We start from the raw sequence: 25,782 nt of genomic DNA, 5'->3' as shown, positions 1-25,782 counted from the left end.
CATACATGTGTGATTATTATTGGTCTGTCCGAGAGCTTCATCACAGTCTCGATTCCAGTGGGTCACCACACGTGCGAGGCAGACAGTTTCCAGTGCCACACGGGTCATTGCATCCCGCAGCGCTGGATGTGCGACGGTGACAACGACTGCCAGGATGACTCGGACGAAGACCCGCGTCATTGTGGTACAGTTACACACACTTGGACTGTGTAGTTGACGTCTCATGAGTGACTTCATCTCTGAAGCCACTCATGAGTCTGACAACGACAGCAGTTCTGCTACATTGTGGTTTAAAACAGCAGGAACGGAGATAAGAGAGTTAGTTATTATGTTTTTTTTTAATTGAACACAATAACATTTCTGTAGATAGTTATTATTTAATATGTGTTAAAAACGGTATTTCCCGCTTGAGGCCCCTTACAATTTACAAAAAGGAAATTAAATCCTGGAAATAACAATTTTTTAGTAATATATATATATATATATATATATATATATTCGGAATTGAACAGACGAATGAAAATACAGATGGACGAAAAGCTGGAAAGACAAATGCACAAAAAGATGGAAAGACAGACGGACAAAAAGATTGAAAGACAGATGGACAGATGAAAATAATGAGAGACAAAAAGATTGAAAGACAGACGGACAGATTAAAAACAGAGACGGACAAAAGGATGGAAAAACAGACGGACAGATGAAAATAGAGACAGACAAAAAGATGGAAAGACAGACAGACAGATAAAAATAGAGAGACAAAAAGATGGAAAGACAGATGAACAAAAAGATGGAAAGACAGATGGACAGATGAAAATAGAGAGTGACAAAAAGATGGAAAGACAGACGTACAGATTAAAAAGAGACGGACAAAAGGATGGAAAGACAGACCGACAGATGAAAGACGGATGAACAAAAAGATGGAAAGACAGATGGACAGATGAAAATAGAGAGTGATAAAAAGACGGAAAGACAGACTGACAGATTAAAAAGAGACGGACAAAAGGATGGAAAGACAGACCGACAGATGAAAATGACAGCGGGCAAAAAGATGGAAAGACAGACCGACAGATGAAAATAGAGACAGACAAAAAGATGGAAAGACAGATGAACAAAAAGATGGAAAGACAGACGGACAGATGAAAATAGAGAGTGACAAAAAGATGGAAAGAAAGACGGACAGATTAAAAACAGAGACGGACAAAAGGATGGAAAGACAGACGGAAAGATGAAAATAGAGACGGACAAAAAGGTGGAAAGACAGACGGACAGATAAAAATAAAGACAGACAAAAAGATGGAAAGAAAAACTGACTGACTGGCAACAAGACAGAGGCAGCCGGACGGATGAAAATCGAAAGAGAGGGACAAAAAGACAGATGGACAGAAATACAAACAAACTGACAAAATGACAGAAAGACAGACTATTTAAGAATATAGAAAAGAGAATATTTTAATCTTTCTGTAAATCAAAAAGATCTGTAGTAGTCGTTTACTGCAGTAATAGTAATGAAATGCAGGAATATATAGCATTATATATAAATACATGTTAGTTAAACTGTCTTATTCTATTGTCGCTATTTTATTTTATTTCTGAAGACGCATCATCATTGTGAAGGTTTGATCAAACTTGTCCATATTGACAGACGGAACTCGCTGTAAAGGATTCCTCTGCTCCAACAACACTTGCCTTCCGTCCACCGCTCACTGTAATGGCATCAAGGAGTGTTCAGATGGCGCTGACGAGCTCAACTGCGGTAAGAAGAACGACAATAAAAATGTTTTTATTTGTCAAATATGTTCCCATGTTAAGGACTGGCCATGTTGATTCGTCCACAGACCCTCTGTGCACTCGCTACATGGAGTTTGTGTGCAAGAACCGAGCTCAGTGTCTGTTCCAGTCCCTGGTGTGCGACGGGATCAAACATTGTGAGGACGGATCTGACGAGGACGCTCACTACGCTCAATGTGGTAGGAAAAGACTCTAGACTTATATATATGATATTCAAATAATTAAAAAGTGTCCATTTCAAAATCTAGAATTTTTATTTAGAGTGCCTAACGATAAGATACACTGTAGTAACAAGTATATATGTGTAGTATTGTCGAGTACTTGACTCTGTTGTTGTAGAATTTACAGACCACATGACTCCTGACGAAGTCGTAACTGCTTTCATTTGTTTTTTTTTATACCAAAATATGTCCAAACATTAGCTTTAAAAGCTGCTTGAGTCACTGTATCCTCTCGTCCCCAGTCGCAATCTTGCAGGATTTAATTGGTTTAATTAATACACAAATTTGATCAAACACTGTGAAGATTTCAATGTTAATTGTAAATTTTACACACACTTTATTTACTATAAATCATAAAACAACTGTGTTAAAAAAAATAATTTAAAAAGCCAAAAAAAGTAGCTAAAACGTTTTTTTTACATAAAAAATGGTTTTATAAATAAATATAAAATCGGTAATTAATAAAAAAAAAAGCAAAAGGAGGCATTTTTTCCCCAAATCAAATGATCTAAAATAAATTTTGGCAGAAATATGTTCAATAAATTCAAGGTTTTACAATACATTTAAATTAAATTACCAGAAGTCATCTTTATACATATTTATACATTTATTTTATCATTTTAAACAACTACTGTTTTTCTTTTTAATGTTTTAATTGTAATTATTATTTTTTATAAATAAAATGTTCATTGTATGTTTAATCTTTTTGTTGCTGCTGAGTTACGACAACAACTTCCCCACTGTGGGAAGATTTAAGGAATATGTTTTAAATATTCCTTAAGATTAGGAGATTAAGGAAAACGCAAAGGCAGGAAAGGATTAATCCGAGGACAGTTAGCAGGTTTAAATGAAGTATAAACTCAATCTCAATCAAAGACTTGCTCCACATTATAACTGACTCTCCACTGTTGCAGCAACACCCACTGAATTTGGGAAAGTGTGCGACTCGTACACCTTCCAGTGCGGCAACGGGATGTGTGTGAGCCTGGAGTGGAAGTGCGACGGCATGGACGACTGCGGCGACTACTCTGACGAGGCCAACTGTGGTGAGTCGACGGGTCAAAACCGTCACAACCGTGAGATGTTTGTCGTGTCGGTGCATGTTTAGATAAAGAGACGTTGTTGTTGTTCGGTCAGCTGCTCCCACGGAGGACCCCGGCTGCTCCAGGTACTTCCAGTACGAGTGTAAGAACGGACGCTGCATCCCGACGTGGTGGAAATGCGACGGCGAGAACGACTGCGGCGACTGGTCGGATGAGGCTCAGTGTACAGGTGCGTCTGTGTGTGGTCAGGGTTTCATTATATCACTGCTTTTTATAGTGTGTAACTTGTGGAATATTTTCGTTAATTTCCACCTTAATAATAATAACTTGTTAACTTAAATATTAAGTGTCAGATTTTTTTATTTTTATTAAAAAGATTTTTCCTTTGGTTTAACTATTTATATTTATTTATATTTTTAAATTTGTATTTTATTGACAAGAAGATGAATAACATATCATCAGACATGCATTTGAATGTTTTCTTAAGTAACACAAAAAGAAGCTACTACGTATTGCTTAACATAAATAAAATCAAAATCCAAAATAATAAAATGTTTACTTTTTAATTATGCTATTTTATATTTACTTTATTGTTACACCCTTTTCAATTCCTGCCTTTTCCGTTAAACGGTGAAAAGAGAAGAATTAGAACGGTATCCAATAGGGGTGTGTATTACCATACAGGAACTGTAGTAACAAGGATATATGTGTAGTATTGTCGAGTACTTGACTCTGGTGTTGCAGAATTTACAGACCACATGACTCTTGACGAAGTCGTAACTGATTTCATTTGTTTTGAAAAATATGTCCAAACATCCGCTTTGAAAACTGCTGAAGTCACTGTATCCTCTGGTCCTCAGTCAATTTCATTGTTCTGTAACGACTGCTGCCATCTGGCGGCCGGAGATGCAATTAATACACAAAAATGATCAAACACTGTGAAGATTTCAATGATAAATGTGAATTTAAAATGATTATTTTATTTTACACACATTATTGTGTCGGCTTTAAAAATTGTTTTCTTTTACGCACACATTATTTACTATGAACCATAAAAGAAAAATGTTAAACATTAACTTGAAAGCCAATCTTTTTTATTTAAAAAAAATGTTTTATAAATTTAAAATATCATGAAACACAATCAACATCTAACACAACTATCTATTTCCTAGTATCCAGACATAGTGAACCACTACTTACGCTTTTTGTGTTGCATTAAAGTAAGTAAGTAAGTAAGTCATTTTTATTTATATAGCGCTTTTCCAGACCAGGGTCACAAAGCGCTTAAACAATCAAAACAATATTCAATAAAGTATATACTTTAAAGATCAAGTTAATACTGAGAACAACACAGGAGTTCCAGAAAATCAAGGAAAAGCCTGAACAAATAGAAACGTCTTAAGATGTTTCTTAAAGGAGTCAGTAGATCCATCAAGCGCAAAGAGAGAGAGAAGATCGTTCCAAAGCTTAGGAGCAACAGCCTGAAAAGATTTCTCTCCTCTGGTCCTGAAGCGTGTTCAGGAACCATCAGTAGATTCTGTCCACAGACCTCAGAGCCCGAGCTGGGGTGTAAGTCTGGATCAGATCAGTGATCTAAGGAGGAGCCTGACCATGAATAGATCTGAAAGTAAGAACCAGAATTTTAAAGTTGATCCTGAAAGAAACTGGAAGCCAGTGAAGAGTTTTAAGGATCGGAGAAATGTGAGTTCTTCTACTAGAGCAGGTCAGAATTCTCGCTGCAGAGTTCTGAATCAACTGCAGGCGAGACAGATCCTTCTTGTCCAGACGAGAAGAAACAAACGCATGGATTACAAGCTCCAGATCATCTCTCATGAAAGTGACACATTAATAATCTACTCTTGGGTGTTAAAATGCTCTTATTCCCCCCCAGGAGGCGCTACCCCCCACAACGTGCCCCAGGGTCCGACCACATGCGCCGCCAACCGGTTCAGCTGCGGCTCCGGCGCCTGCATCATCAACACATGGGTGTGCGACGGTTACGCCGACTGCCTGGACGGTTCCGACGAGCTGGGATGTCCCACAGGTGAGTCGCCGGATCGTCCAGGAAGGATCGAACACGATGATTCTGACCCCGGTGTCTGATTCCAGCCAACGGCAGCGTCACCGCGGCGCCGGTGCCGACGCTCGCTCCGCCTCAGCCGAGCCGCTGCAGCCAGAACCAGTTCATGTGTCACCGGCCGACGCACTGCGTCCCTGAGTGGCAGCGCTGCGACGGAGTCTTCCACTGTCAGGACGGTTCTGATGAAGCCCAGTGTCGTGAGTCGAGACAGAACTAGAATCATTTCTATATTGAATGGTTGGATTTAAAAGGTTGAACACTTTTTTATTTTTATGAGAAGGTAGTTTTTTTTGCATTTACTTAAAAAAAAAAAAATAAATGTAGTAATTTCTATATTGAATGGTTGGATTTCAAATGTTGAAAACTCTTGGATATTTCATTGAAATGTTTTTTTAAGCATTTATTAAAAATAAATAAATAATAATAATAGTAATTTCAATATTGAATGGTTGCATTTTAAAGTCTTTTGGAAATTTTATTGATTTTTTTTTTTAAGCATTTACTTAATAATAATAATAATAATAATAATAATAGTAGTTTCAATATTGAATGGTTGGATTTAAAATGTTGAAAACTTTTGGAAATGTTATTGAAATGTTTTTTTAAGCATTTACTTAAAAATAATAATTATAATAATGTAATAATTTCAATATTGAATGGTTAGATTTAAAATGTTGAAAACTTTTGGAAATGTTATTGAAATGTTTTTTTAAGCATTTACTTGAAATTATTACATTATTATAATTATTATTTTTAATATTGAATGGTTGGATTTCAAATGTTGAAAACTTTTGGAAATTTTATTGAAATGTTTCTTTTAAGCATTTGCTTAAAATAATAATAATAATAATAATAATGTAATAATTTCTATATTGAATGGTTGGATTTCAAATGTTGAAAACTTTTGGATATTTTATTGTTTTTTTTTTGTTTTTTTTAGCATTTCCTTTTTATTGATTTTTTAATTAACCTAATAATTTCTATATTGGCACGATTGGTTTCAACCGAATAATTGAATTCAATTAATTCTATGTTGAAAAATTGAATTATTTTTTATAAAATAATTTAATTCAATATTGTTTGTAATAATTCAATGTAATACATTCTGTATGGATATGATGTTCCTGTTTGTTTTAATAATTAAATTAAAAATATATATTTTAAATATTTTTTTAATTAATTAGATTTTTTTTACACATAGATTTTGATATTCTAATTACAATATTTAAAAAGAAAATGTTCCAAATACAATATTTTTTCATTAGTTGCCTTTTAAATTCAACTTAAAAATCTGAGCTACTTGCCTGCGTCGCACGATTGGCTGAAAAAATAATTGAATGCTTTGAAAAAACATTTCAATAAAACAAAAGTATAAATTCAACCATTCAATATTCTGAAGGCACTGATATACTTCACTACAATTGAAAATTACTTTGCGATGTAAATTTTTTTGACGACCAAATGTTCTGTGCAGCCACTCGAGGTCCGCTGGTGTGTGTGAACGGGTCTCGCTGTGCTGACGGTGAGGCGTGTGTTCTGGACGGCGAGCGCTGCGACGGCTTCATGGACTGTTCTGACCACAGCGACGAGGACAACTGCACCAGTAGGTGTCTGTGCTGGTTCAAGTCTGCCATCTGCTGGCCGCGACATGTCATTTCATGTTTTTTTTTTGACCAGCGGACACTCAGGCGTACAAGGTCCAGAACGTCCAGTGGACGCCGGACTTCTTCGGTGCAGTGACTCTGACCTGGTCAAGGCCCAAAAATCTCCCTCTGAACTCCTGCTACTTCCTGATCTACTACAGGTTAGTCCACATGTTTAAAATGAACCTTTTCTCATTTATTTATTCAATAAAACGTTGCTTTATTTGAGCTTTTGTAGTCATTGTCGAGTCACATGTATCACATATTGATGGTTTATTTAAAATTGAATTTAACCTCATTGTTTTGTTCACTCTTGTAATCACTCTAGCTGTATTTCTTTCAAATAAATAATAAAAATCATAATCCAAACAGGTTTATTTTCAATATTCTAACAGGGGAACACACAGGAATTGTTTGTGGTATTGATTATATATATACTATAAAACGAAATAAAATAATATTGGGGACTTGTACAAGTGGACGCATAAAAATATCACATAAATATGAAACATTAAATAAAAAAAATAGACTTTATTTTATAAAAACGTGTTTACAACCCAGATACTATTATTAAAATGGCTTTTATTTTACTCTTTTTGATACATTTACAATTTTAATATATACATTGTTTTTTTAATTTGTTAATAAACTTACTTCTTCATTATAAATGGGTTTTATAAAGTAGGTAAAGTTTATTTTAAATAACTTTTCCATTAACAAAGCTGGCATTGAGCGTCGACATCACAAGTCCTGACCAAACGCGGCTCCTCCGTCCTCAGGCTGGTGGGCTCGCAGCAGTGGACCATCATGGACACGCACAGCAACAAGACCAGCTACAAACTGACCGTCCTGCAGCCCGACACCACCTACCAGGTCAAGGTTCTGACCCAGTGTCTGAGTCGGCTGCACAAGACCAACGACATGATCACCGTCCGCACGCCAGAGGGACGTGAGTGGAACCTACTGATGAGTGGATTATTGAAGGAAAACATTTGAATTTAATCAGCGGTTGAAAATAAATGTATTATTAATTTTATTACACATACACAGTCTTGTATTTAGTGTATTGTCATTATCGTTAAAGATGTTTCTATAGTTAGTATTTTTAGTATTTTAAAGTATTTTAAACCTCAAATATAAGATTTTTGAAGCTGTTTTTGTCTTTTATATTCAATATTTAAAGATACAAAATTCCTGTTTAGAATATCTCTATGTTAATTATTTGATTTAAATATTAATTTATAATACTCACAATAACTTCTAAAATATGGAAGTACATTTTTTTAGCACAGAAACATATATTAAAACAATTAGTGGGATACTTTGAAATAATCGATGTTCTTGTGCTGTCATGTTATGGTTTTACTTCGACTATTCATTACGTTTTTGGGGTTTTTAAATAAAATATACCCCAAAATGTACCTTGAAAATATCAATCAATTTTATTTCAATACTATACCATGAATTGTGTCCCCCCCCCCACCCGCGTTTAAAAGCTGTAATTCTACCTGCATCCGCTAGAGGCCACTGTTTCAATACATAAAAAAAAAAATCGTGTTTGGATCTGAACCCTCTTATGTTCCGTTCTTCCACATGTAGTGCCGGACCCCCCGAGTAACCTGCAGCTATCATGTGATAACGCTGAGGACGGGACGGTGGACGTGACCTGGAGCCCCCCGGACAAAGGACATGGCCTTGTGCGAGAGTACATCGTGAGTTCATTCATATATAAAATATTTAATACATATTGTCTTATATTTTGTCAGGTAATGATGCCACATTACATCAAAAACTACAAATTGAATTTATTTAATTTAAAAATTTAATGTTTTCATTGTTTTTTTTTATTTTTTTGGTTCATTTTGTACATTTTTGACGCATGTTTCTAGCTTTTATTTCAACAATTTTCTTGACTGTGGAACCAAAATTCTTCCGTGACACCCCTGGTTACACTGTTCTGGCACAAGGGGGCGCCAGATATCTAGTTCAAACTCACATATTGGGACTTAAATGCTAGTTGTTATGATGAACATCTTTCTTCTCACAGTTTTGACTTGAACAAAATCTGAAATACCTTTGATTTTAAACAGGATTTATTGTTTTAGACATTTATAATTTACTGAAAATGTTTTCTGTGGCAGGTTGAGTACAGCGAGGTGGGCGGAGTCGAGTGGACGTCGCTCAGGTGTGTTACGACCAGAGCGCAGGTGAAGGACCTGCAGCCGGACACGCTGTATGCGTTCAGGGTGAGAAACACTTCCAGGATCTCGTGGAAATATTCCGGTGAACACGTCCTTCGAGTGATCAAACATTCTTCTTGTCGCACAGGTGGCAGCAGTGACCAGTCGAGGGGTCGGGAACTGGACCGAGGTCAAATCCATCACCCCGGAGAAAGGTGAATGATGAGTGTGTGTGTGTCTGGACATGAGTGAATATTTAGAAAGACTTGTTGTTGTTATGGACTGTTATCTGATGCAGCGATCTGCCGCCATCTGCTGGTCAAACCCGTGTAACTGCATGTTTCGTCCTGCAGCTCTGCCTCCTCCTTCCGTCATCGCTGATGACATCACTGAAGACTCCATGATGCTGTCGTTCAGCTTCAACTCTCAGTACGAGGTAACGGTGACTACACACTTGTGTCACGTCTGTGTGTGTGCGTTTGTGTGTGTGTCTGTGAATGTGTCTGGATGCGTGCGTGTGTGGTTCTGCGTGCGTGTGTGTGTTCGGTTGTGTGTGTGTGTGTCAGCGTGCACGTTTGTGTCTTTGTGCATGTCTCTATGTGTGTGTGTTATGTCTGTGTTTATGTGTGTCTCCACGTAAAGGTGTGCGTTTGCAGATAGGTATGTCTGCATGCATGTGTGTGTTTTTCTGCATGCATGCTTCCATGTGTGTTTATTGTTTCTTTTGTGAGTGTTATGTCTGTGTTTGTGTGTGTCTGCATGCAATTGTTTGTGTGTGTCTATCTGTGTTTGTCTACATGCAAGTGTCTCTAGGTACATGTTTATTTGTGTGTGCGTCTGCATGCAAATGTGTGTCTGTATGTGCGGGTATGTGTGTGTGTCTGTGTGCACCTTTGTGTGTAGAATGCGTGTTTGCATCTGTTTGTGTGTGTTTGAGTGCATGTGTGTCTGCATTCATGTTTATATGTGCGTGCATCTGTTTTTTAATATGTGTGTGTTTGTCTGTTTGAATTTGTCTGCATGTGTGTGTGTCTGAGTGCATGTTTACTTGTGTGTGTGTGTTTTTACGAGTGTCTTAGTGTTGGTGTGTGAACAAAACTGTTGTTGTGTCTCTTTGTTTTTGTGTGTGAGCAAAGCTGGTGTTGTGTGTCTTAGTGTTTCTCTGTTTGAATTTGTCTGCATGTGTGTGTGTCTGAGTGCATGTTTACTTGTGTGTGTGTGTTTTTACGAGTGTCTTAGTGTTGGTGTGTGAACAAAACTGTTGTTGTGTCTCTTTGTTTTTGTGTGTGAGCAAAGCTGGTGTTGTGTGTCTTAGTGTTTGTGTGTGAACAAAAGTGTTGTGTGTCTTAGTGTTTGTGTGTGAACAAAGGTGTTGTGTCTCTTTGTGTTTGTGTGTGAGCAAATCTGGTGTTGTGTGTCTTAGTGGTTGTGTTTGAACAAAGGTGTTGTGTGTCTTAGTGTTTGTGTGTGAACAAAGGTGTTGTGTCTCTTTGTGTTTGTGTGTTAGCAAATCTGGTGTTGTGTGTCTTAGTGGTTGTGTTTGAACAAAGGTGTTGTGTTTCTTAGTGTTTGTGTGTGAACAAAGGTGTTGTGTGTCTCCTGCAGGTGAAGCAGTACGTTGTGTTGTTGTCGTGGCAGTTCGACAGCCACATCAAGGAGAACAAGAACTACACTGTGAGCGAGCGAGTCCTCAAAGGTGAGTTTGAAATGGATTCACTGAAGACTCGCCTCTGAACGTTCCTCTGGACGTTCCTCTGCTCCAGCCGTGAACCTGACGGCAGGAACCACCTACGAGGTGTCGGTCTGGGCTCACACGGGGATCGGAGACAGTCCCACGGCTCTGTCCCACCACAGGACGGCAGGGAAGCAGCCAGAGAAGCCTCTCATCAAGGCCAGAGCCCTGAACCAGACCAGCGTGGACTGTAGCTGGACCGTCAGTGGCCCAGCAGCTCAGGTAACACCAGGACCAACACTGGACCAGCAGAGAAGATTCCACATGTCTTCATCTTTCATGCCTTCATGTCTCCATAGTTTCATACCTTTGTGTCTTCATTTAATTTTGTCTTCATCTTTCTATGTCTCCATTGTTTCATATCTTCATGTCTTTATTTCTTCATGTCTTGATATTTTTATGTCTTCATTTCTACATGTCTTCATTTTATTTTGTCTTCATCCTTTAATGTCTTTATTTCTTTTTGTCTTCATCCATTTATGTCTTCATGTCTCCATTTTTTCATTACTTCATGTCTTTATTTCTCCATATATTAATCTCTTAATGTCTTCACTTCTACATATCTTTATCTATTCATGTCTTCTCTTTATGTCTCCATTGTTTCATGTCTTCTTCTCTTTATGTCTCCATTGTTTCATGTCTTCATGTCTTTATTTCTTCATATTTTTATGTCTTAATTTCTACATGTCTTCATTTTATTTTGTCTTCATCCTTTAATGTCTTTATTTCTTTTTGTCTTCATCCATTTATGTCTTCATGTCTCCATTGTTTCATTACTTCATGTCTTTATTTCTCCATAAATTCATCTCTTAATGTCTTCACTTCTACATATCTTTATCTATTCATGTCTTCTCTTTATGTCTCCATTGTTTCATGTCTTCATGTCTTTATTTCTTCATATTTTTATGTCTTAATTTCTACATGTCTTCATTTTATTTTGTCTTCATCCTTTAATGTCTTTATTTCTTTTTGTCTTCATCCATTTATGTCTTCATGTCTCCATTGTTTCCTTACTTCATGTCTTTATTTCTCCATAAATTCATCTCTTAATGTCTTCACTTCTACATGTCTTTATCTATTCATGTCTTCATCTCTTTATGTCTCCATTGTTTCATGTCTTCATGTCTTTAGTTGCTCATTTATTCATCGCTTTATGTCCTCATTTCTACATGTTTTCATTTATTTTTGTCTTCACTTTTACATTGGTTCATGTCTTCATATCTTTACATCTTCATCTCTTTGTGTCTTCTGTCTTCACTTCTCACGTCTTTATGTCTTCCCATCTTTGTCTTTGTGTCTATATATCTTCATGTCTTTATGTCTTCATGTCTTCGTGTCTATATATCTTCATGTCTATATATCTTCACGTCTTCATCTTCCTCCGCAGACGTACGCTGTGTTCTTCGCCACTTCCTTCCTGGATCTGTTCCGTCGTCCTCATCAGGTCCGAACCACGACCTTCAGCCAGACCATCACGGTGGACAGTGACGAGCAGTATCTCTTCCTGGTCAGTCAACACACACCCACACCCACTTGACACACACACACACATATGCACATGCACACAGACACACACAAACACACACCCACTTGACTCACATACAAAAACACACATATGCACACACACACAATCACACATATGCACACACACCCACTTGACAGACATACACAAACATACATGCACACACACTCACTTGACACACACACACACACATATGCACATGAACACAAACACACACTCTCTTGACACAGATCCACAAACACACACATGCACACACACTCACTTGACACACACACATATGCACATGCACACAGACACGCACACATACACTCACTTGACACACATTCACACACATATGCACACACACTCACACACACATATGCACATGCAAACAGACACACTCACACACATACACTCTCTTGACACACATACACACATATGCACATGCACACAGACACACGCACACACATAGACTCACTTGACACACACACACACATATGCACATGCACACAGACACACACAAACACACACCCACTTGACTCACATACAAAAATACACATATGCATACACACACAATCACACATATGCACACACACCCACTTGACAGACATACACAAACATACATGCACACACACTCACTTGACACACACACACATATGCACATGAACACAAACACACACTCACTTGACACAGATCCACAAACACACACATGCACACACACTCACTTGACACACACACAAATATGCACATGCACACAGACACGCACACATACACTCACTTGACACACATTCACACACATATGCACACACACTCACTTGACACACACACACACATATGCACATGCAAACAGACACACTCACACACATACACTCTCTTGACACACATACACACATATGCACACACACACAATCACACATATGCACACACACCCACTTGACAGACATACACAAACATACATGCACACACACTCACTTGACACACACACACACACATATGCACATGAACACAAACACACACTCACTTGACACAGATCCACAAACACACACATGCACACACACTCACTTGACACACACACAAATATGCACATGCACACAGACACGCACACATACACTCACTTGACACACATTCACACACATATGCACACACACTCACTTGACACACACACACACATATGCACATGCAAACAGACACACTCACACACATACACTCTCTTGACACACATACACACATATGCACACACACACAGACACACACACACATACACTCACTTGACACACATACACACACATGCACATACACACAGACACACACACACACATACACTCACTTGACACACATACACACACATATGCACACACACTCACTTGACACACAAACATATGAACATGCACACATACACACAAAACTCACCAGACACAAGCACACACAGAGACACGAGTACATTCATAGACTCACACATTCACACAAATGCAGGTTCAACAATATAATGTGTGTCTCGTCAGGTCCGAGCCGTCGCTCCGTTCCTCGGGCCTCCGTCCGACTACGCCGTCGTGAAGATGATCCCGAACGAGCGTCTTCCTCCGAGGAACCTGCACCGAGTGAGAGTCGACAAAACTCAGGCCACGCTGAAGTGGCAGCCGCCCTACGACGCCCCGAACACGCCGCTGGTACGAGCGCTTTATTTCACTCCAAGGATGGACGTACGAGCCGTCGATCACCGTCTCTCCTCCTGCAGACGTACGCCGTGCACGTGAGGGATGCGGTGAGGAAGCTGGAGCGCGACTACAAAGTGACGACACAGAACAACACGGTGGAATATGTGCTCAGAGGTCTAGAGCCCGGAGGACGATACAGCGTCTCAGTGAGACTTCGCAACATGAGCAAGGAGGCCAGTTTCACCCTCAGCACAGGTCAGACTCACACTCACACACACACACACACACTAACACACACACATATATGTGCACATAGACACACACATGAGCAAGGAGGCCAGTTTCACCCTCTGCACAGGTCAGACTCACACTCACACACACTAACACACACACATAAATGTGCACATAGATACACACATGAGCAAGGAGGCCAGTTTCACCCTCTGCACAGGTCAGACTCACACTCACACACACTAACACACACACATAAATGTGTACATAGACACACACATGAGCAAGGAGGCCAGTTTCACCCTCAGCACAGGTCAGACTCACACTCACACACACTAACACACACACATATATGTGCACATAGATACACACATGAGCAAGGAGGCCAGTTTCACCCTCAGCACAGGTCAGACTCACACACACTAACACACACACATATATGTGCACATAGATACACACATGAGCAAGGAGGCCAGTTTCACCCTCAGCACAGGTCAGACTCACACTCACACTAACACACACACATATATGTGCACATAGACACACACATGAGCAAGGAGGCCAGTTTCACCCTCAGCACAGGTCAGACTCACACTCACACACACTAACACACACACATATATGTGCACATAGATACACACATGAGCAAGGAGGCCAGTTTCACCCTCAGCACAGGTCAGACTCACACACACTAACACACACACATATATGTGCACATAGATACACACATGAGCAAGGAGGCCAGTTTCACCCTCAGCACAGGTCAGACTCACACTCACACTCACACACACTAACACACACACATATATGTGCACATAGATACACACGTGAGCAAGGAGGCCAGTTTCACCCTCAGCACAGGTCAGACTCACACTCACACTCACACACACTAACACACACACATATATGTGCACATAGATACACACGTGAGCAAGGAGGCCAGTTTCACCCTCAGCACAGGTCAGACTCACACTCACACACACTAACACACACACATATATGTGTACATAGATACACACATGAGCAAGGAGGCCAGTTTCACCCTCAGCACAGGTCAGACTCACACTCACACACACTAACACACACACATATATGTGTACATAGATACACACATGAGCAAGGAGGCCAGTTTCACCCTCAGCACAGGTCAGACTCACACTCACACACACTAACACACACACATATATGTGCACATAGATACACACATGAGCAAGGAGGCCAGTTTCACCCTCAGCACAGGTCAGACTCACACTCACGCTAACACACACTAACACACACTAACACACACATCTCCCCACAGACACACACATGCAAACACACTCACATACAGATGCACACTTACCCACATGCACACTTAGCCACATGCACAAAGACACACAAATGTACACTTACACATACAGACACACATATGCACATAGACACAAATACACACACATACACACACGCACAGACATGCACTCGGACACATGCATGCACACACACACACACACACACACACACACACACACACACACACACACACACACACACACACACACACATAGAGGCACACTGACACAAACACACATGTACACAGACACATGCACAAATGCACACACATGCACATAGAGAGACACAAACCTACACGCAGCCTCACACATGTGCCAACACACAGAGACACACGCATGCAGACTCGCACACAGACGCGTACGAACACAATCGTAAACACAACTATATGTATATGCATAGACACACAACAGGCATGCACACACTCGTACGCACAGACACAAACATGTGCACACCACACAGGGATGCATGCATGCACAGACGCATATACAAACTCATATGCACACACAACACACACACACACACACATATATATATATATATATTAATTCATTTAGATGATGTTGTTTATTATTGTTTTTCTGGTAAGTTATTCAATTAAAATGTTTCATTATTGTATTTGTTGACCAAAATAAAATGTTTTTTTTTGTTGATTCTAAAAAAAAACACAAGTTGACAAACACACACTAATCTTTTCCTCTCATTGTTTGTGTTGTTTTTGTTTCCTTAACGACCTTGTATTTTTATATATCTTTAAGAACGTGACACCATAAGTTATCAATGTTTTATTGTTTTTTTCATCTGATGACTTTGTGTTGTTTATTAATCCACACACACAGTACATGGATGTCATCACACAGAAGTTGTCGCCGTGTTACTTGTGTGTGTTGGTTCAGATCTTCAGTCACGTTGTCTTCACATGAACGTGTGTTGTGTGTCTTTAGTGTCTCTGGCTGCACCCGAGGCTCTGAAGATCCTGACGGAGAAGGATCACGTCTTCCTCTTCTGGAAGAGTCTGGCGGTTCGAGACAAGGTCTTCAACGAGAGCCGGGTGAGTGTGTCCTTCTCCCTGCTGTCTGGAGTGTGTCTCATCAACGTGTCCTTTCAGGGGTACGAGGTCCACGTGTACGACAGCGTCACCAACCAGACGTCCTACCTGGGCAACACCACAGAGACGTACTTCCGCATCAACAGTCTGCTCAAGGGTCACAACTACACCTTCTCAGTGCAGGCGCGCTGTCTGCTGGAGCAGCAGCTGTGTGGAGATCCTGCTCTGCTGCACTACAACCAGATGACTGAAGGTCACACACACACCTATATACACACACATACACCTATATACACACTCACATACACCTATATACACACTCACATACACCTATATACACACTCACATACACCTATATACACACTCACATACACCTATATACACACTCACATACACCTATATACACACTCACATACACCTATATACACACTCACATACACCTATATACACACTCACATACACCTATATACACACTCACATACACCTATATACACACTCACATACACCTATATACACACTCACATACATACACGTCTATACGTACTCGCTTATATACAAACAATTGTATACACACACTCATAAGAGTATGTATACACACATGTATATACACACACATCTATAAACACACACATGTATATCACAGACAAGTGTATACACACACGTTTATAAACACACGCGTGTATATACACACACTCACAAGTATATTTACACACACACACACACATGTACTGTATATACACACACAAGTGTACACATACATTTATAAACACAAAGATATATATATACATACACACACATGTATAAACACACACACACACACACATTTATAAAAAAAAAACATGTATACACAAAAACTGATGTAAACACGCTCAGATATAGACATAAACACACATAAACAAATACAGACATACACACACATTGAAATACAGACGTACACACACTCAAATACAGACGTAAACGCGTACACAAATACAGACGTAAACACACATTCAAATACAGACATACACACACTCAAATACAGCCGTAAGCACACACACAAATACAGACATGAACACACATTCAAATACAGACATACACACACTCAAATATAGACATACACACCCTCAAATATAGACATACACACCTCATATTTAGACATACACACACTCAAATACAGTCATAAACACACACTCTAATATAGACATACACACACTCAAATATAGACATAAACACACACTCAAATACAGCCATAAACACACACTCAAATATAGACATAAACACACACTCAAATATAGACATAAACACACACTCAAATACAGACATACACACCCTCAAATATAGACATACACACCCTCATATTTAGACATACACACACTCAAATACAGTCATAAACACACACTCAAATACAGTCATAAACACACATTCAAATACAGACATACACACCCTCAAATATAGACATACACACACTCAAATACAGTCATAAACACACATTCAAATACAGACATACACACCCTCAAATATAGACATACACACCCTCATATTTAGACATACACACACTCAAATACAGTCATAAACACACACTCAAATACAGTCATAAACACACATTCAAATACAGACATACACACCCTCAAATATAGACATACACACACTCAAATACAGTCATAAACACACCCTCAAATACAGTCATAAACACACATTCAAATACAGACATACACACACTCAAATATAGACATATAAAAACTCAAATATAGACGTAAGCACACACTCCAATATAGACGCACACAATAACACATCAACGTGTGTTCTTCAGGAGCCAGCGATGCCTCCAGCAGTGGGGGGAGGTCAGGGGACGTAGCGGCCGTGGTGGTGCCGGTTCTGTTCCTGCTGCTGCTGGGAGTGTGTGGAGGTTTGGTGGCTCTTTACCTCCGACATCGACAGCTGCAGAACAACTTCACTGCTTTCGCCAACTCCCACTACAACTCCCGCCTCGGCTCTGCCATCTTCTCCTCCGGGGACGAGCTCGGTGAGAATTCTTTCTTTTCTCTCATCCTTTCATCCTCTTGAATATATTAACATATGATGTCGATCAACAAGACAAGATACATTTTTATTTTTCATTTTCCTCTCATTGTCTTTCTCTGACTTCAGCTCAACAGTTGAATATATAAACATATATATACAAGCTATGAACTCTTTTATTTTATTTGGGTTTTCACACACAGACACTTACACGTATATACACACAGACACAAACACTTACACGTATATACACACAGACACAAACACTTACACGTATATACACACACACAAACACTTGCACGTATATACACACACACAAACACTTACATGAATATAGACGCACACAAACACTTGCACGTATATACACACAGACACAAACACTTACATGAATATAGACACAGACACGAACACTTACATGAATATAGACACACACAAACACTTACACGTATATACACACACACAAACACTTACATGAATATAGACGCACACAAACACTTGCACGTATATACACACACACAAACACTTACATGAATATAGACGCACACAAACACTTGCACGTATATACACACAGACACAAACACTTACATGAATATACACACACACAAACACTTACATGAATATAGACGCACACAAACACTTACACGTATATACACACACACAAACACTTACATGAATATAGACGCACACAAACACTTGCACGTATATACACACAGACACAAACACTTACATGAATATACACACACACAAACACTTACATGAATATAGACGCACACAAACACTTGCACGTATATACACACAGACACAAACACTTACATGAATATAGACACAGACACAAACACTTACATGAATATACACACACACAAACACTTACATGAATATAGACGCACACAAACACTTGCACGTATATACACACAGACACAAACACTTACATGAATATAGACACAGACACGAACACTTACATGAATATAGACACACACAAACACTTACATGAATATAGACGCACACAAACACTTGCACGTATATACACACAGACACAAACACTTACATGAATATAGACACAGACACGAACACTTACATGAATATAGACACACACAAACACTTACACGTATATACACACAGACACAAACACTTACATGAATATAGACGCACACAAACACTTGCACGTATATACACACAGACACAAACACTTACATGAATATACACACAGACACAAACACTTACATGAATATAGACGCACACAAACACTTGCACGTATATACACACAGACACAAACACTTACATGAATATAGACACAGACACGAACACTTACATGAATATAGACACACACAAACACTTACACGTATATACACACAGACACAAACACTTACATGAATATAGACACAGACACGAACACTTACATGAATATAGACACACACAAACACTTACATGAATATAGACACACACAAACACTTACACGTATATACACACAGACACAAACACTTACACGTATATAGATACAGACACAAACACTTACATGAATATAGACACACACAAACACTTACACGTATATACACACAGACACAAACACTTACATGAATATAGACACAGACACAAACACTTACATGAATATAGACACACACAAACACTTACACGTACATGAATATGGACAAACACAAACAAATATACACACAGGTTTCCACACACTAATACAAATGCTCAAATACAAACATACACAAAGAGTATTTTCGTACACATGTAAACACACTCACAAACACCTGTATGTGTATACACACACACACACAAACACTTACATGAATATGGACAAACACAAACAAATATACACACAGGTTTCCACACACTAATACAAACGCTCAAATACAAACATACACAAAGAGTATTTTCTGAGCTGAGAAGTGATTCCCGGTAAAACTTTAAGGATCCAAACACTGACTCCTCTGGATCTCCCGATGCAAACATGTCGTTCATTGTTGTCGTTATTGTGTCTCCGTGTTCCAGGCGACGACGACGAAGACGCTCCGATGATCAGCGGCTTCTCCGACGACGTTCCCATGGTGATCGCATAACCAAACACCCCCCTGTACCCCCCGTACCCCCCGTCCACCTTTGCACTCTTTACCCTGGCATCTAACCCTCGAAGGTGTGGAGAGAAAGATATTTTTTAAAAGTATACGATGCACTTTTTCGGATGCGCAATAAATTATTTTTTATATGGTCACATGTATAGATCCGTTGACATGTGTGTACATGTATATATAAATATATATATATATCGATACACGCGTGGGTCAAAGGTCAAACTAGAGCAGAGAGGAGAAACACTGGAGCAAACTGTGAAGGAGAGAATCCATGATTTGTTGCTTCAACCAAAACATCACATGCAAAAAACAAAACAACAAAAAAAAAAATGTAGATACAAACTCGTCACCGTCCGTCGAATATATATGTCCGTCATGCAACTGTCACTCAAAACTTAACGTCACTCGGGAATGTCTCGTCAGGACTCGACCACTTCCTGCTTTGAACCCTCAAATTTTTCTTCTTTTTATTCCTTTTTTTTACACAATTTTTTTCTTTTTTTTACACAAAAGTTTTCTCTTTTTTTTTACCATAATTTTTCCCTTTAAAAAAATTCTGCATTTTTATTTTTTAAACGAATTTATTTTGGGCTAAATTATCGATTATCTTTATTTAAAATGTAGTTTTTTGTATCGTTTGTAACAAAAACAATTGATCAATTTAAAAAAAAAAAAGAACAAAAGTCATAATATTTTTATTTATTAAAATATTTTTGTTAATTGTGAAAGTGATCCAGTCCTGATTCACAAACAAAACTCATCATCGTCACCTCTTGTAAATATTCGTTTCATACAAACAATGCTGCACTGCTACGTCTGTATATATATATAAAAAGAAACTTAAAAAAAAACTTTATTGACACATTCTGAGCCCGGGTGTTTTCACCGCGTCACGTGGTCATAATGTTTGACGGGAAGTTTTTTGTCGTTTTTTTTCGGGGTTCTCAGGGAGTTGCGTTGGAGCCGACACCAGCACCTGATGATTGACGGACATGTGCGTCTCGTCGATGAATGTGGGCGGAGTTTGATCCGTGGTGGGAGTCTTGCAGACGGGGGTCGATGACTCGGCGAAAAGTAGCGCGCAACATGCTAACAACGACATGTCGCGCAAATTTAGCGTTTTTTTCTTTTATAATCTTCCTAATGAATAGACTTTTGTTTAAGTTTAGTTTTTTTAATTAAATGTTATAACATTTAACATCTAAATTCATCATATTATTAAATTATAACGAGACTCAAAACTGTCTGCAAGACTTTCATCTCGTATGTTTTTTTATTTAATTGCTCTCAGCTGATGCGTCAGGATCTCTCTGTGTGTCAAAACTTATTGTTGTACATTTGTGAATGTTTGTGTAACATCCCCCCCCCCGTCCCCACTCACATGCTGTAGTCTCTTAACTGAACGCGTGTCGCGCGTGTGCGGCCTCCAGCCACCACTCACCTGCTCGTCTGTCAAACACGTCTCCGATGAATGTATTTTTGTATTTTTACTTTTGTACGACGTCTCCCCGCGAGTGACGTTTAGTTGCTCTGAACATTTTTGTTGTTTCATTTTTTTTTAATTCAAAGTTTATCTTGAGATGAGTTACATTAATTCAATTATAACTTGATTAAACTAAGCAGTGAATGAATCCCGAAAACTCGACACATTTACAAAAACTTTTAAAATTTGACTTTGTTATGTCAGTTTTTTTGTTTATTTTCTGCATTTTTTTTTTTTTTACCATCAAAGCGAATTAAAAAACTTAACTTTTAAGCAAAGTTAATAACTTTTTATTTAATAAAAACAACAAAAACTCTAAAAGATGAAAAAACAACAACATGTGCATGTGTTTTTTATTTTTTAATGTTATTAAAGTGTCAAAATTAAACAATAATTTTCTTAATTTCCACAATTTTTCCCTTTAATTCAATCCAACATTAAATCTAAACTCAATATTAAGACACTGAGAGATTTCTTCTCGATATTTTTGAAGTTTTATCAACCTTTTTCATGTGTAAAACCATTATTACATTGTTATTACAAAACTGAGTTCTTCCTATTTATTCACGAGTTGTTTTCCATTCGTTGTTTAAATCTAACTTCGGTCGAACCGAACACTTGGCTCCGGTTGCCACGGTGACCGCCTCGTGTCCAGTTATTCAGGTTCGAAACATCTCAGGGTTCGGTCGTTGAAAAACCAGCTTCGTGAAGTCGACCCTGAACGGATCCAGAGACCTGATGGTACTTTTAAGTTTAAGTTAAGACACGTTTTCCTCTCCTCTTTTTTATTTTATTTTAATTTTCCTGTCGCCACATGATGCCTTAGTGGGTCACGTTTGAAGGCGCTCGCTCGCACACGCATGACGACGCTGTCGTATCACTGACCTGTACAAAGTGTAATTATGGTTTCTACCCGTCGCTCCACTCGTCCTCGTTCACCGGGTCCAGCTTAAGACGACGCTCACGGTCGCCGGGTCATGTTTTTGTTGTCGCTGGCTTTTCTCAGAGGCTGCGGAGGAAAGTTCTGAAGCATCGGTGTGAAATAAAGTCCTTGAAAACGTTTCCCTCGTGTTTGTGTTTGATGTCGACCTTCTGTTCTTGGACAGGAAGTGTAAATAAAGTTTGTGTTTCACTCATTTTCACTAGTTAACAGGTTAATTTAGTGAGTAAAGAGTCACACACTAACGTTACTTCAGAGGAAAATCCATCTTTTTTCAAAATAAAACACTTTTCAGACAGTAATAAACGATACGCCAGGAAACAGCAAAACATTTTGTTGACCTTTCAAAATAAAAGTGTCACAATTTGTAGAGTTGATTCATAATGGATGATTGTAGTTTTGCTGTTTTGACAATAGAGGGAGACAGAAGCAATATTTTCAATCACACACGTTGCTGCTTGAAGAAAAACAAAAAATATATTGTGTGGATAGATGGGTATTATGTGTGTGTGTTTGTACGTGTGTGTGTTTATGTGTGTGTTGGCATGTTTGTCTGTATTCGAGTTTGTATGTTTGTGTGTGTACTTGTCTATATACTTTTTATATACATAAATATGTTCGTGTGTAAGTGTTAACACGTGTATAAATGTATATATATATATATATGTGTGTGTGTATGTGTCTCAGGATGTGGTGTGTGTGTACATATTTGTGAGTGTTTTATGTGTGTGTCTACATTTGTGTATGTCGTGTGTGTGACATGTTAGTGAGTGTTTGTCTACATTTTTGTATGTGGTGTGTGTGACATGTTTGTGAGTGTGTCTACATTTGTGTATGTGGTGTTTCCGACATGTTCATTAGTGTGTATCTACATTTGTGTATGTGGTGTGTGTGTGACATGTTTGTGAGTGTGTGTCTACATCTGTGTATGTGGTGTTTCTGACATATTCGTGAGTGTGTGTCTACATTTGTCTTCTTAATGTGTGTGACATGTTTGTGACTGTGTGTCTACATTTGTGTATGTGGTGTGTGTCTGACATGTTTGTGAGTGTGTATCTACATTTGTGTACGTGGTGTGTGTGACATGTTTGTGAGTTAGTCTACATTTGTGTATGTGGTGTTTCCGACATGTTCATTAGTGTGTATCTACATTTGTGTATGTGGTGTGTGTGTGACATGTTTGTGAGTGTGTGTCTACATCTGTGTATGTGGTGTTTCTGACATATTCGTGAGTGTGTGTCTACATTTGTCTACTTAATGTGTGTGACATGTTTGTGAGTGTGTGTCTACATTTGTGTATGTGGTGTGTGTCTGACATGTTTGTGAGTGTGTATCTACATTTGTGTACGTGGTGTGTGTGACATGTTTGTGAGTGTGTGTCTACATTTGTGTATGTTGTGTGTCTGACATGTTTGTCTACATTTGTGTACGTGGTGTGTGTCTGACATGTTTGTTAGTGAGTGTCTACATTTGTGTACATGGTGTGTCAGACATGTTTGTGAGTGTGTGTCTAAATTGGTGTATGTGGTGTGTCCGACATGTTTGTGAGTGTGTGTCTACATTTGTATATATAGTGAGTCTGACATGTTTGTGAGTGTGTGTCTACATTTGTGTATATAGTGAGTCTGACATGTTTGTGCGTGTGTGTCTACATTTGTGTATGTGGTGTGTTTGTGACATGTTTGTGAGTGTGTGTCTACATTTGTGTATGTGGTGTGTCCGACATGTTTGTGAGTGTGTGTCTACATTTGTGTATGTGGTGTGTGTCTGACATGTTTGTGAGTGTGTATCTACATTTGTGTACGTGGTGTGTGTGACATGTTTGTGAGTGTGTGTCTACATTTGTGTATGTTGTGTGTCTGACATGTTTGTCTACATTTGTGTACGTGGTGTGTGTCTGACATGTTTGTTAGTGAGTGTCTACATTTGTGTACATGGTGTGTCAGACATGTTTGTGAGTGTGTGTCTAAATTGGTGTATGTGGTGTGTCCGACATGTTTGTGAGTGTGTGTCTACATTTGTATATATAGTGAGTCTGACATGTTTGTGAGTGTGTGTCTACATTTGTGTATATAGTGAGTCTGACATGTTTGTGCGTGTGTGTCTACATTTGTGTATGTGGTGTGTTTGTGACATGTTTGTGAGTGTGTGTCTACATTTATGTATGTGGTGTGTGTGACATGTTTGTAAGTGTGTGTCTACATTTGTGTACGTGGTGTGTTTGTGACATGTTTGTGAGTGTGTGTCTACATTTGTGTATGTGGTGTGTTTGTGACATGCTTGTAAGTGTGTGTCTACATTTGTGTATGTGGTGTGTTTGTGACATGCTTGTAAGTGTGTGTCTACATTTGTGTACATGGTGTGTTTGTGACATGTTTGTGCGTGTGTGTCTACATTTGTGTACGTGGTGTGTGTGACATGTTTGTGAGTGTGTGTCTACATTTATGTACGTGGTGTGTGTGACATGTTTGTGAGTGTGTGTCTACATTTGTATATGTGGTTCGTGTGGCATGTTTGTGATTGTGTGTCTACATTTGTGTACGTGGTGTGTGTGACATGTTTGTGAGTGTGTGTCTACATTTGTGTACGTGGTGTGTGTCTGACATGTTTGTTATTGTGTGTCAACATTTGTTCACGTGGTGTGTCCGACATGTTTGTGAGTGTGTGTCTACATTTGTGTATGTGGTGTGTGTGACAGGTTTGTGAGTGTGTGACTACATTTGTGTACGTGGTGTGTGTGACATGTTTGTGAGTGTGTGTCTACATTTGTGTATGTGGTGTGTGTGACAGGTTTGTGAGTGTGTGTCTACATTTGTGTATGTGGTGTGTGTGACATGT

The 25,782-nt window shown here is 38.8% G+C and overlaps 1 protein-coding gene across 1 annotated transcript in view; it reads left to right on the top strand.

Annotated features, from left to right (window-relative positions):
• The window catches only part of sorl1 (sortilin-related receptor, L(DLR class) A repeats containing), a 69,389-nt gene extending 46,323 nt beyond the window's left edge, over positions 1-23,066 (top strand). The window contains exons 26-48 of the mRNA XM_087796360.1: positions 59-184; positions 1,643-1,753; positions 1,836-1,967; positions 2,924-3,055; positions 3,147-3,281; positions 4,944-5,096; positions 5,162-5,329; positions 6,607-6,735; positions 6,810-6,936; positions 7,555-7,724; positions 8,375-8,487; positions 8,917-9,021; positions 9,104-9,170; positions 9,309-9,391; positions 10,561-10,651; positions 10,719-10,909; positions 12,075-12,194; positions 13,691-13,855; positions 13,924-14,098; positions 16,345-16,451; positions 16,509-16,701; positions 18,238-18,450; positions 20,442-23,066. Coding sequence (XP_087652486.1) covers positions 59-184; positions 1,643-1,753; positions 1,836-1,967; positions 2,924-3,055; positions 3,147-3,281; positions 4,944-5,096; positions 5,162-5,329; positions 6,607-6,735; positions 6,810-6,936; positions 7,555-7,724; positions 8,375-8,487; positions 8,917-9,021; positions 9,104-9,170; positions 9,309-9,391; positions 10,561-10,651; positions 10,719-10,909; positions 12,075-12,194; positions 13,691-13,855; positions 13,924-14,098; positions 16,345-16,451; positions 16,509-16,701; positions 18,238-18,450; positions 20,442-20,509 — 3,074 coding nt within the window. The 3' untranslated portion in view covers positions 20,510-23,066. The remainder of the gene's footprint in view (positions 1-58; positions 185-1,642; positions 1,754-1,835; positions 1,968-2,923; positions 3,056-3,146; positions 3,282-4,943; positions 5,097-5,161; positions 5,330-6,606; positions 6,736-6,809; positions 6,937-7,554; positions 7,725-8,374; positions 8,488-8,916; positions 9,022-9,103; positions 9,171-9,308; positions 9,392-10,560; positions 10,652-10,718; positions 10,910-12,074; positions 12,195-13,690; positions 13,856-13,923; positions 14,099-16,344; positions 16,452-16,508; positions 16,702-18,237; positions 18,451-20,441) is intronic.
• Positions 23,067-25,782: the final 2,716 nt, after the last annotated feature.

This window comes from Callionymus lyra, chromosome 7 (genome assembly GCF_982586985.1).
Source record: "Callionymus lyra chromosome 7, fCalLyr1.hap1.1, whole genome shotgun sequence".
NCBI lineage: Eukaryota > Metazoa > Chordata > Actinopteri > Syngnathiformes > Callionymidae > Callionymus > Callionymus lyra.
The sequence above is the reverse complement of the archived record's forward strand: the minus strand, read 5'-3'. Positions and strand labels throughout refer to the sequence as shown.